Source organism: Neomonachus schauinslandi, chromosome 13 (assembly GCF_002201575.2).
Source record: "Neomonachus schauinslandi chromosome 13, ASM220157v2, whole genome shotgun sequence".
NCBI lineage: Eukaryota > Metazoa > Chordata > Mammalia > Carnivora > Phocidae > Neomonachus > Neomonachus schauinslandi.
The window spans coordinates 72154093-72166527 of NC_058415.1; the positions used below are offsets into that span (position 1 = coordinate 72154093).

General features: G+C 34.1%; 1 protein-coding gene across 1 annotated transcript in view; it reads right to left on the reverse strand.

Annotated features, from left to right (window-relative positions):
* SHOC1 (shortage in chiasmata 1) overlaps positions 1-12435 on the reverse strand; it is an 89774-nt gene that overhangs the window by 55724 nt on the left and 21615 nt on the right. The window contains exons 6-10 of the mRNA XM_044920401.1: positions 8845-9007; positions 8312-8426; positions 6752-6902; positions 5244-5345; positions 3847-3955 (exon numbers count right to left, since the gene is read on the reverse strand). Coding sequence (XP_044776336.1) covers positions 3847-3955; positions 5244-5345; positions 6752-6902; positions 8312-8426; positions 8845-9007 — 640 coding nt within the window. The remainder of the gene's footprint in view (positions 1-3846; positions 3956-5243; positions 5346-6751; positions 6903-8311; positions 8427-8844; positions 9008-12435) is intronic.

Genomic DNA, 12435 nt, shown 5'->3' on the forward strand with positions numbered 1-12435 from the left:
AATACTTTATCCAGCTAGGCTGTCATTCAAAATAGAAGGAGAGATAAAGAGCTTCCAGGACAAACAGAAACTATAAAGAATTTGTGATCACTAAACCAGCCCTGCAAGAAATATTAAAAGTGATCCTTTAAGTGAAGAGAGAGCCCAAAAGTAACAAAGACCAGAAAGGAACAAAGACAATAAACAGAAACAGTGACTTTACAGGTAATACAATGGCACTAAATTCACATCTTTCAATAGTTACTCTGAATGTAAATGAGCTAAATGCTTCAATCAAAAGACACAGGGTATCAGATTGGATAAAAAAAGCAAGACCCATCGATATGCTGTCTGCAAGAGACCCATTTTAGACCCAAAGATACTGCCAGATTGAAAGTGAGGGGGTGGAAAACCATTTATCATGTTAATGGACATCAAAAGAAAGCTGGGGTGGCAATCCTTTTATCAGACAAACTAGATTTTAAACCAAAGACTGTAATAAGAGGGGGAAGGACACTATATCATAATTAAAGGGTCTATCCAACAAGAAGATCTAACAATTGTAAATATTTATGCCCCTAACATGGGAGCAGCTAATTACATAAACCAACTAATAACAAAATTAAAGAAACACATTGATAATAATACAATAATCGTAGGGGACTTTAACACCCCTCTCACTGCAATGGACAATCATCTAAGCAGAAGATCAACAGGGAAACAAGGGCTTTGAATGACACACTGGACCAGATGGGCTTCACAGATACATTCAGAGCATTCCATCTTAAAGCAACAGAATACACATTCTTCTCGAGTGCACATGAAACACTCTCCAGAATAGATCACATCCTGGGTCACAAATCAAGTCTCAACTGGTACCAAAAGATTGGGATCATGCCCTGCATATTTTCAGACCACAATGCTTTGAAACTTGAACTCACTTACAAGAAGAAATTTGGAAAGAACTCAAATACATGGAAGCCAAAGAGCATCCTACTAAAGAATGAACAGGTCAACTAGGAAATTAGAGAAGAATTTAAAAAATTCATGGGAACATGAAAATGAAAACACAACTGTTCAAAACCTTTAGGATGCAGCAAAGGCAGTCCTAAGAGGGAAGTATGTAGCAATAAAAGACTTTCTCAAGAAACAAGAAAGGTCTCAAATATACAACCTAACCTTACACCCTAAAGGAGCTGGAGAAAGAACAGCAAATAAAGCCTAAACCCAGCAGGAGAAGAGAATCAATAAAGATTAAAGCAGAAATCAATGAAATAGAAACCAAAAGAACAGTAGAACAGATCAATGAAACTAGGAGCTGGTTCTTTGAAAGAATTAGTAAGATTAATAAACCCTTGGCCAGACTTATGGAAAGAAAAGAGAAAGGACCCAAATAAATAAAATCATGAATGAAAGAGGAGAGATCACAACCAACACCAAAGAAATACAATTATAAGAACATATTATGAACAACTATATGCCAACAAATTAGGCAATGAATCATTGAGCACTATATCAAAAACTAATGATGTACTATATGTTGGCTAACTGAACATAATAAAAAAAAGAAATGAAAGTAAAAAAAAGAAAAATAAAATAAACTATGACATCTGAGACAACCGGAAAAAAAAGAAGATATGGTATATATATATACAATGGAATACTACTAAGCCATCAAAAAAATGAAATCTTGCCATTTGCAACACATGGATGGAACTAGAGGGCATTATGCTAAGTGAAATAAGTCAATCAGAAAAAGACAAATATCATATGATCTCACTCCTATGTGGAATTTAAGAAACAAAACAGAGGAGCATGGGGGAAGGGAGGGAAAAATAGAACAAGATGAAATCAGAGAGGGAGACAAACCATAAGAAACTCTTAATCATAGGAAACAAACAGGGTTGCTGGAGGGGAGGGGGTAAGGGAATGGGGTAACTGGGTGATGGACATTAAGGAGGGCATGTGATATAATGAGCATTGTGTAGTGTGTAAGACTGATGAATCACTGACCTCTACCTCTGAAACTAACAATACATTGTATGTTAACTAACTGAATTAAAATTTAAAAATTAAAAAAAGAAAAAAAAATAAATCTCAAATAAATAAATAAAATCTTTAAAGAACAAAAAAAGAAGAGAAAGGTAGAAGATAGTTACCTAAGATGAAGCCAAAAAAAGACATTTCATAATGAATCCAACCCTGCTAATATCTTAATCTTAAGACTTCTAGCCTCCAGACTGTGAATAAATAAATTTAAATTTATTTACCATAGACTGGGTGTTTAAGCCATTCAGTCTATGGTATTTGTTAAGGCAGCCTGAGCAAACGAATATACCATTACACTGTCTTTCATAGCAGTGAGTGCCAATGGAGGCAGTACCCTTGGCAGGTATCCAATGGCAAGATCCTAAGCAAATAGTTGTAGTGCCAGAATCTTCACAATTTTTCAAGTTGTTTATTTTTAATGGTAACATGTTCACATTCAAAATACTAAAACTATAAAAGAACTGGCTCTATTGGGGGCGCCTGGGTGGCTCAGTCGTTAAGAGTCTGCCTTCGGCTCAGGTCATGGTCCCAGGGTCCTGGGATCGAGTCCCACATCGGGCTCCCTGCTCGGCGGGGAGCCTGCTTCTCCCTCTCCCACTCCCCCTGCTTGTGTTCCCTCTCTTGCTGTGTCTCTCTCTGTCAAATAAATAAATAAAATCTTTAAAAAAAAAAAAAAAGAACTGGCTCTATCACTTACCAGCTCCCATATTGCCAGGTCCCAGTTCCCTTCCAGACACAACCAAAGCTACCTGATTCTTGTGTGTCTTTCTAAAGATATTCCATAAATATAAAAACAAGGATGTACAAATGGTCAATAGACACATGAAAAAAATGTTCAACATCACTCGGCATCAGGGAAATACAAATCAAAACCACAATGAGATACCACCTTACACTGGTTAGAATGGCTAAAATTAATTATAACAGATGTTGGCAGGGATGCAGAGAAAGTGGAACCCTCTCACACTGTTGGTGAATGCAAGCTGGTGCAGCAACTCTGGAAAACAGTATAGAGGTTCCTCAAAAAGTTGAAAATAGAGCTACACTATGACCCAGCAATTGCACTACTGGGTATTTACCCCAAAGATACAAATGTAGTGATCCAAAGGGGGACCTACACCCCAATGTTTATAGCAGCAATGTCCACAATAGCCAAACTATGGAAAGAACCCAGATGTCCATTGACAGATAAATGGATAAAGAAGATGTGGTATATATATACAATGGAATACTACTCGGCCATCAAAAAAATGAAATCTTATCATTTGCAATGAGATGGATGGAACTAGAGGGCATTATGCTAAGCGAAATAAGTCAATCAGAGAAAGGCAATTCTCATATGATTTTACTCCTATGTGGAATTTAAGAAACAAAACAGAGGAGCATGGGGAAAGGGAGGGAAAAATAGAACAAGATGAAATCAGAGAGGGAGACAAACCATAAGAAACAAACTGAGGGTTGCTGGAAGGGAAGGGGAAAAGGGGATGGGGTAGCTGGGTGCTGAACATTAAGGGGGGTACATGATGTAATGAGCACTGTGTATTTATATAAGACTGATGAATCACTGACCTCTACCTCTGAAACTAATAATATGCTATATGTTAATTAATTGAATTTAAATTTAAAAAATAGTATTACAATTTTTTTTCAAGTATGTACATATATATTCATATATTCTATTTGCTTACTAAAGACATTGTCCTCTCTTACATTTTTTTCCACAGAGGTATCTTGTAAATTGCCTTTATATGGAGGGATTTAATTAAGGACTAGTTATTCTGAATTGCAATTTGAGTTCTAGCTATAATCTTTACTTACATTTTACAAATAGGAGAAAATGGAAATGTCTGAAGTCCTGTACATAATGAAGTCATGGAAGAATGTTGGTTTGTTAGATGTAGATGAGTTAATGGCATTTCTAACTCTACTAGAATACAAAAAGTTTAAAAAATAATTAATTACATAAACATTGAATAGAATTAAGTATAGTTTAGAACTTTTTGTAAGCAACTATGATGTTGATCATTCTGCTACAACAAAGATTTTCAATAAAAAGACATTTTCGTTACTTGAAATACAAAATAACAGTTTTAAATTTCCATCTAAGGAATTACACATATGTCACATGCTATGTCAACAGTGATAGTGGTGATTTTTAAAAAATACACTGACAACTAAACTTTATTTTTTACTGTATGATATAAATTCTAAGAGTTTTATGTGAAATAATGCTTTCAATTCTGACAACTTATGTTGTCAGTACTTAGGAGACAGTACTATTTTTATCTTCATACTAAATATTGGTGATGTTAAGTAAATAGTATTAATGGAGACTAATTCTTCATCTTAGTAAGTCTGGGTGGCCCAGCACAGAGTTACATATTTATAGAGTGGGCTTGAGAAACTGAAACTAATTTATTCATAAGTAGTGTTTCTATCACTTTCATAAATAAAGCAATAAACTTCCAAAGAGATGATAAATGTGATTCGATTATAAATGTAACTAAAGGAGCACCTGGTTGGCTCAGTCGGTTAAGCGTCCGACTCTTGATTTTGGCTCAGGTCATGATCTCAGGGTTGTGAGATTAGGCTCCACACTGGGCGTTGGAGCCTGTTTAAGATTCTCTCTCTCCCTCTCCCTCTGTCTACCTCCCCCTACCACCACTAAAATAAATAAATAAATAAACAAATAAATAAAATACATGTAACTAAATAATAGTATCATCAACATAGTTAAGAAGCAACACAACTTGCCATTACAGTGGAACAAAAGATGATTCAGAGTCCAAATCTGGTATGATAATAACAGTAACAGTAATGATAGGATTGCTTTGGGTGATTAAAAAGTTAAATTTACAAAAGTGTAACAAGGGTCAGCAAGATTACTAATACTGAGATAAAATATAAAATTTTATTTACTGAACTATAATATTATGATTTCTGATTTTAATATTAATGCTATTTCCTCCATTCCTTTTCCTCAATCTTTGTAACTCTGTATATTATTCAGTTTTAATGCTAGAAGGATAATGAGTTACTAATAGTAACAAATGTAAATGGACAGATATGAGAAAAAAATGACAACTTGGATTGCAATAATCAAATTTTAAACATGAAAACTGTCTCATAGTAGACCTTCCATGTGAATGTATTGTACTTTTACATCAGATATGGGTAACCACTGATAAACTCAATGATTTATCCAAAATTTCTACCTGGTTCACTGTACTCTGGTTCACAATAGCTTTGAATGGCCAAAATCTCTGTAAAGCTGCATTTTATATCCTCAATGTCAATTCCATGCTTGGTAGTAAGATCTGAAAAGAAAAGTAAGAAAGTCTACTATCAGCATAAGTACTACTGTATCAGTTTTTTTGTAATGTTGTCCGTTCCTCTGTGGCAATGACTGTTTTATTTAGTATACCATCAGAGTGAACTGAAGGCTGAGAGTGTACCACCACAGTCCTTCAGTAAAGTCACATGCCCTTTATATTAGCATTCATGGATCTGTGTCCTGCTAATAAGCCAATGGGTAACCCTGCAGTTTTAAGCTCTGCTATATTTACAAGTTCTGGTATGAATTTGATCAACTTACTCAGGCTGACTTTTCATTCCCTTGCTTTGACTTGTAGGCTAATCAGTAATTCACTTGATTTAGTCTTGTCTATAAGAATTCCTTCAGGTTTGTGGTCTAGTAATGGCAAGCATCCCTCTTCTCAATGGATATCATAAATCTCCCTTCACTCCTCCCTAATATATATCTTTGATGATTTCAACCGGAATTTATAAAAGGATAGTTAAATATTTGGGCTTCAATTGTCATTAGAAAGAATTCAACAATATTTACTAAGTCTAACTGGGATAAAAGCTTCTACATTTTAGGTTATGATTCTCCCAGTCATCTGATTCCATGAATCATAACCTCACTCTGAGCTTCTCCATATCTAACTAAAGTCAGCACAGAAGTTGTTAGTGCTTTGTCATTGTTTATAAGAAAACAACTTTAAAAAATTAGTAGTCATAGGTGATTTATTTTATTTGTATAATTATCTTGAAATGGTTAATTTTAGAGACGTTTTAAGTTTGTAGTTATATAAGTTAACTTATATATATATATACATATATATGTTAAATTATAAAAAGAAAGACAATGAGAAAAGAGTCTCATCAACAATAATTCTGAGATTTCAACATGTAACCTGAAGAACACTTCTTTTTTTTAAATTAAAAAAAATTTTTTTAATTTAATTTTATTTTATTATGTTATGTTAGTCACCATACATCATTAGTTTTTTTTTTTTTTAAGATTTTTATTTATTTATTTGAGAGAGAGAGAGAGAGAATGAGAGGGAGAGAGCATGAGGGGGGTAGGGTCAGAGGGAGAAGCAGACTCCCTGCTGAGCAGGGAGCCCGATGTGGGACTCGATCCCGGGACTCCAGGATCATGACCTGAGCTGAAGGCAGTCGCTTAACCAACTGAGCCACCCAGATGCCCCATCATTAGTTTTCGATGTAGTGATCTATGAATTCATTGTTTTCGTATAACACCCAGTGCTCCATGCAGTATGTGCCCTCCTTAATACCCATCACCGGGCTAACCCATCCCCACACCCCTAACTTCTTGAAAAACTGGAGGTTCAGAAAACAGTTTAATCAACATATTTTTATAACAAACATTATTAAGTAGTTTTTACAAGTAACAGATTTTTAAATTTATTCTCACCTATTCTGAAAAGCTTTTCATTTTCATCTGTATAATTTATTATTTCTGGCATTAAGTTTAAGGATTCCTTCAGTTTGGAGAGTGATGGAATATCAACTTCTTGTTTGAGGCTTGTAGGTATTAAGAATTCACATTCAGGCAAAATTGATGGCTGAAATAGTATAAGTAAAAGAAGCTTTTAGGGAAGTTTTCCAGATAAATATTTCTAGACTTATAAACATAGATAATTTGTTTAATTGGTGTATCAAATTTTAAACTAAACATTCAAAATTTTTAATGTTATGAAAACATTTAAAAAAAAACAGAGGTATAGTAGTAAAAAAATATATTACAAGCAATGTTCTGAGTAATGTCCTTTATGGCCATTGATTACACTAGTGATGTACAGTATCCTAGATGCAAAAATATCTTCTTTTGGGCTAATAACAAATTTTTAAACTTTTGAATTAAAAATAATCACTGCAGTAGATAAGAGATGGTTAATGGGGAGAAATAAAAAGGGTAGATGAAATGGAATGGATCTTCACTACACTCCATTAAATATGCTTCTCTTTCATTCCTACAGAACTAGACTCTACGTGCATAATTCTCAGAGCTAATAGGTGAGGGAGAGGGGGACTAGAGAAAAGGGGCTAATAAGTGAATTAATACTGTCACCATGTGTGTGTGTTGTTTTGTTTTTCTTTATCATGTGTGTTAAAATTTTTATTTGTAAGGAAACCCTTTAAATGCCTTAAGATATCTATATCTGTGTCTGTATCTATATCTATATCTACAACTATATCTATCTCCTTTGAATGTTTTAAGAAAAGCCCCAAATGTGAAATATTTTCAGTTGTCTCAAAAAAATGTTTAAAGTAACTTTGTAAATGCATCTAATCTATGTGGGCCTAGTTTTTCAAGTTTGTTAAACTGCAAAAAGTTATTTGCACTCTCAACTGCTAAAATTCTTTACACACTAATATCATAATAACAATTTTGTGTGCTATTAGAACTGTACGCGAAAAAAGAGGGGCTGCCTTTGAGGAATTTGATCTTTAATATGCAAAGATGCTATCTTCCTTATTAACCACTGGCAGTATCTAAAATGAAGTCTCAGACCATCTTTATTCTTACTACTTCAATGAGATCCCTTCTCTTAGATAATGTAAGTGCTGTTTTGTGTATAACTCACAAATAAAAATAAACATTTCTAGCTCTGATTTCCAATTTTTTAACTAGAATATGACCACTTAATGTCCTATACCAGGTAGATTTATTAACATCATTAAGAGACGTTTTTAAATTCACTATACCTGGGCTGCACAACAGACCAGTTCAATCAGAATATATCTGAGTAGGACCCAGGCTTCAGTATTTTATTAAAACTCTCCAAGTAATTCCAATGTGTAGCCAAGGTTTAGAATCACTATCTTAAGGTAAATTTGACTTCATTATTGATATATTCAACCCACTCATTACCAAGTCTTTTTTAACTTGACATTAGTAGATGGTCAATGCATATTACTAAAATTATAAATTACTAACTTTTGTAAAACTATTACTGAAAGCAAGTATTACAGTTTGATTTAAACCTACTGTATCTTCTAGCTTTTCCTGACTAAAGTTCTCTTTATCCATGTAAAAATCTTCTTCCACTAGACCTTTCAAATCTTCTTGAAAAGAGAAACATTCCCTTAACAACAAAAAAATAAACATTAAATTAGTGTTTATTAAAAGCAAGGTACATACTAAATGTAGCCAAATTAAATAATAATTTAATACAATGATTAAAACTGGAATTGATGTAAAGCAATGATAATATATTATTATTGATAACATCTAGACTTTTGAGCATACAAAGAATATTTTCTTCTTTAAAAATATTTACATCAGGGGCGCGTGGGTGGCTCAGTCGTTAATCGTATGCCTTCAGCTCAGGCATGATCCCAGGGTCCTGGGTTTGAGCCTCTCATTGGGCTCCCTGCTCAGCAGGAAGCCTGCTTCTCCCTCTCCCACTGCCCCTGCTTGTGTTCCTTCTCCCACTTTGTCTCTCTCTGTCAAATAAATAAATAAAATATTAAAAAAAATATTTACATCAGACAATTAAGTACCTGAAGAAATTAGCTTCTGTGAAGATCTGTCCTTTGAAATCTAAAATGGGGTCCTTTACCAAAAATAGTTTTAGCCTACTCAACAAAGTATGCAAAGTTGGTAGCTGACTTTTATAGGCCATCAAGTTATTTAAAAAAATTATTTCTTCATCAATAGACAAATCTGAAAATAAAAGAAATGTAAAGGAATAAGAAAAAAATCCAAAAGTTACACAAAGAGATCTTGATAGTTACTGCAGTCAGCCATTCAGACACACTTTAAATTCTTTAGTTCATTGTGTATATAAAGCATGTAGCATAGGATTAGCATATAGATAAAAGCTCAATAAATTTTAGTATTACTTAGTACACTCACTAGTAACCAAATATCCTGAAAGAGTTGTAATGGTTCATTTTCTTTTCAACAAAGATTAGTTTAATCAATGGAGTAAAATATCTTGCAGCCTTATGCTTCAAAACAACCAGGGGTAGCCTAAGCAAAGTTGTAAAGAAATAAAAGCATTTGACTTTTATGGAACCTAGTCTTTTCTTTGCATCATTGTACCTCTTAAAGTCTCTAATTCATCCCTAGAGACTCTGAGATGTAGGGAAAGGAGATGGTCTACAAAACCTACAAATGAGATCAATCGGGATTCTATCATTGTAATGACAAAAAAAAAATTGTTTCTATTGTAAAATAGTTATATGGCAAAGTATCTACTTGTGAAGTGTGATACATCTTATACATTAGGAAACACTACTGCCAAGAGGTAATTGCTGGAATAAATTTCTCCTGTTTATCCCCACCCTACTATGTTCAGGTTACTTTAGAATCTTAGCCAACTGTGTCAGTGCTTTAACAGTTTCTGAGCCAAGGGAGAGAACATAAAACCTGCTCCCATTCTTCAATAAGCTCCTGAGTGGAAAGAAGAAAAGGAAAATATAAGTTCAGATGAGGAACTGCTCAGAAAGCCAAACTCCCCAAAGCAAAAGCTACATTGAAGAGGGAGCAACAATTTCTTGTTCTGGGTAGTAACCTTTCAGTTAAGTAAATTTAGAATGGCATGAGAGAGGAATAGCATGGAATGATGTCTCCCATGACCAATTACATCATTGGTATGCATATGTTTAATAAATATGTGGTGTTAAGCAGGCAGCCAGGAAACACCCCTTTGCCTGGTGTTACCTTGAAATGCCAACAGAGAACTTGTTCCGTAAGCTAGCCTCCTAAGAGATTACTTATCTGAACCTGCTAAGTTCCTGATAATTTTGTGGCCAAGAGCTTCCCATGACAAATTTGGCATAGTTCTTTTATATACCAAAGAGAGCTAGCCAATCAATTCCATATCTAAACAGGGCTTATGTGAGACAATTAAAGATGGTTCATTTGTACATCCACTCTGAAAGTATTAATGAAGTCATATTAATAGTAAAAACCCAAACAGCATTTATTTATATCCCTGTTTCCACCTTCCACTTCCAAACACAGGTCCTCTAGCCATCTTCCCTTCCTACAGGCTCATCCTCGTATTTCTGCAAGTCCAAGGAAACAAACATCTATCAGTTATGAGAGCTTGTTTTCCAAGCACCCATTTTTGATAGAGCCGCTTGAGGGCAGCATCACACCACAACCAATGTTCTTTGTAACTACACAAAAGTTGTTTTATGAAGGGTGCTAATTCCTTATATTCTTAAGGTTATACAACACTTCCTGGAGTTCTTACTTTATTACAGCTCTTCTATTACCAACACAGATATGAGGAGATTGTTCTCTATTGTAAAGAAGTGTTAAATTGTTACAAAGAAGCAAAATTTTACCTATGAAGAGAAACAGAAAATAGAGGTCTACTGACAGGAAAGGCAAGTTTATTCTTGGCAGAAGATTCCTATGTCTACCTAGAAAACCCAAGGTAACTAAGTGAAAACAAATAAAGGAGTTCACTAGGTGTCTGATAAAAAATTTATAAAATCTCTGGTTTTCAAACACACATAAACACCCCCAAAATTAATGGAAAAATTCATTCATAATGGTAACAAGTATATAAACATCAAGGAATCAACATAACAAAAATGTACAGATAGCATATGCAGGAAACTACAAAACTTTAATGAGGACCATTTAAAAAAGCTGAATAAGACGCCTGGGTAACTCACTTGGTTAATAAAATGGATTATAGTAAAAAAAAAAAAAAAAAAGTAAAAAAACACAATGACATTTCAATTTCTCAAGAGATCTGTTTTGGAACTTGAAAAACTGATTTGCTGAAAGTAAATCCAGAAGAATAAAAATGTGAGACTAGGGGAAAAAATTTAATAACAAAAAAGAAGAGACTATTTATAAATGTTATAATTACAGGTATGATACAATAATAGACAAATCAATAGAAAAAACAGAAACTCCAGAAACACTCTAACGTGGGTAAGGATTTAGCATATTTTCTAAGTGGCTTTTCTAATCAGTAGAGAAAGGAAAGACTATTCCATAAATGATATTGAGATGACTGCCAAAACATTTGGAAAAAATATTTTTTATCCTTACTTTTAAACATATATCAAAGTCTTAAGGAAAAACTTAAAGAAAATGTGAATAAATATTTATCTAATTTAAAGAAGAATTTTCTAAGTATAAAAGCAATGAAAGAAACCTTAAAGGAAAACATTGATGGGACTGGTTAGTTTTAAATGAAAGATTAAATATATCTTTGACATATACAGATAAAATATAAGAATAGAAAAATAGATAAAAGAATCATTTCACAAAATAAAAATATGCAAATGGCCAGTAAGCATGAATAATTTTTAAAAAGATTTCATTTATTTATTATTTATTGAGAGACAGAGAGAGTGTGAGAGGACACACCAGTGCGAGGGGGCGTGGAGGGCAGAGGGAGAGGGAGAGTAAGAGAAGCTCTTGCAGACTCCCTGCCCAGGGTGGAGCCCCATTCAGGGCTTGGTCCCACAACCCTGAGATCATGACCCGAGCCAAAATCAAGAGTTGGATGTTCAACCAAAGAGCCACCCAGGCACCCCAAACATGAATAATTTTTAAAATCCAAGTAAAAACATAATTTTTGCCCATCATATTGGGCAAAATGTATTAACACAATAGCAGTAGTAATATATCCAATGATAAGGCTGGTGTGAACAGGATATTCTCATATCATGCTAGTGGACGTATATATAGTTAAAAGAAATATCAAATAATTCCATTTCCATGAATTTAGTCTATGGAAAGAACTGGAAATGGAAGCATACAAATTTATGTCCATTTTTGCAATTAAAAACATTAGTGTTCTCAAATTGGGAAATGTATGATACATACATAAGATTTAAAACTGCAGTCATTAAAAGCCATGCTTTCGAAGACAAGTATATGGTGAGATGTTCCCAAGATAATGTTAACATTTAAAAATAAGATAATGCAGGGGCACCTGGGTGGCTCAGTCGTTAAGTGTCTGCCTTCAGCTCAGGTCATGATTCCAAGGTCCTGGGATCGAGCCCCGCATCGGGCTCCCTGCTCCGCGGGAAGCCTGCTTCTCCCTCTCCCATTCCCCCTGCTTGTGTTCCCTCTCTCACTGTGTCTCTCTCTGTCAAATAAATAAAATCTTTAAA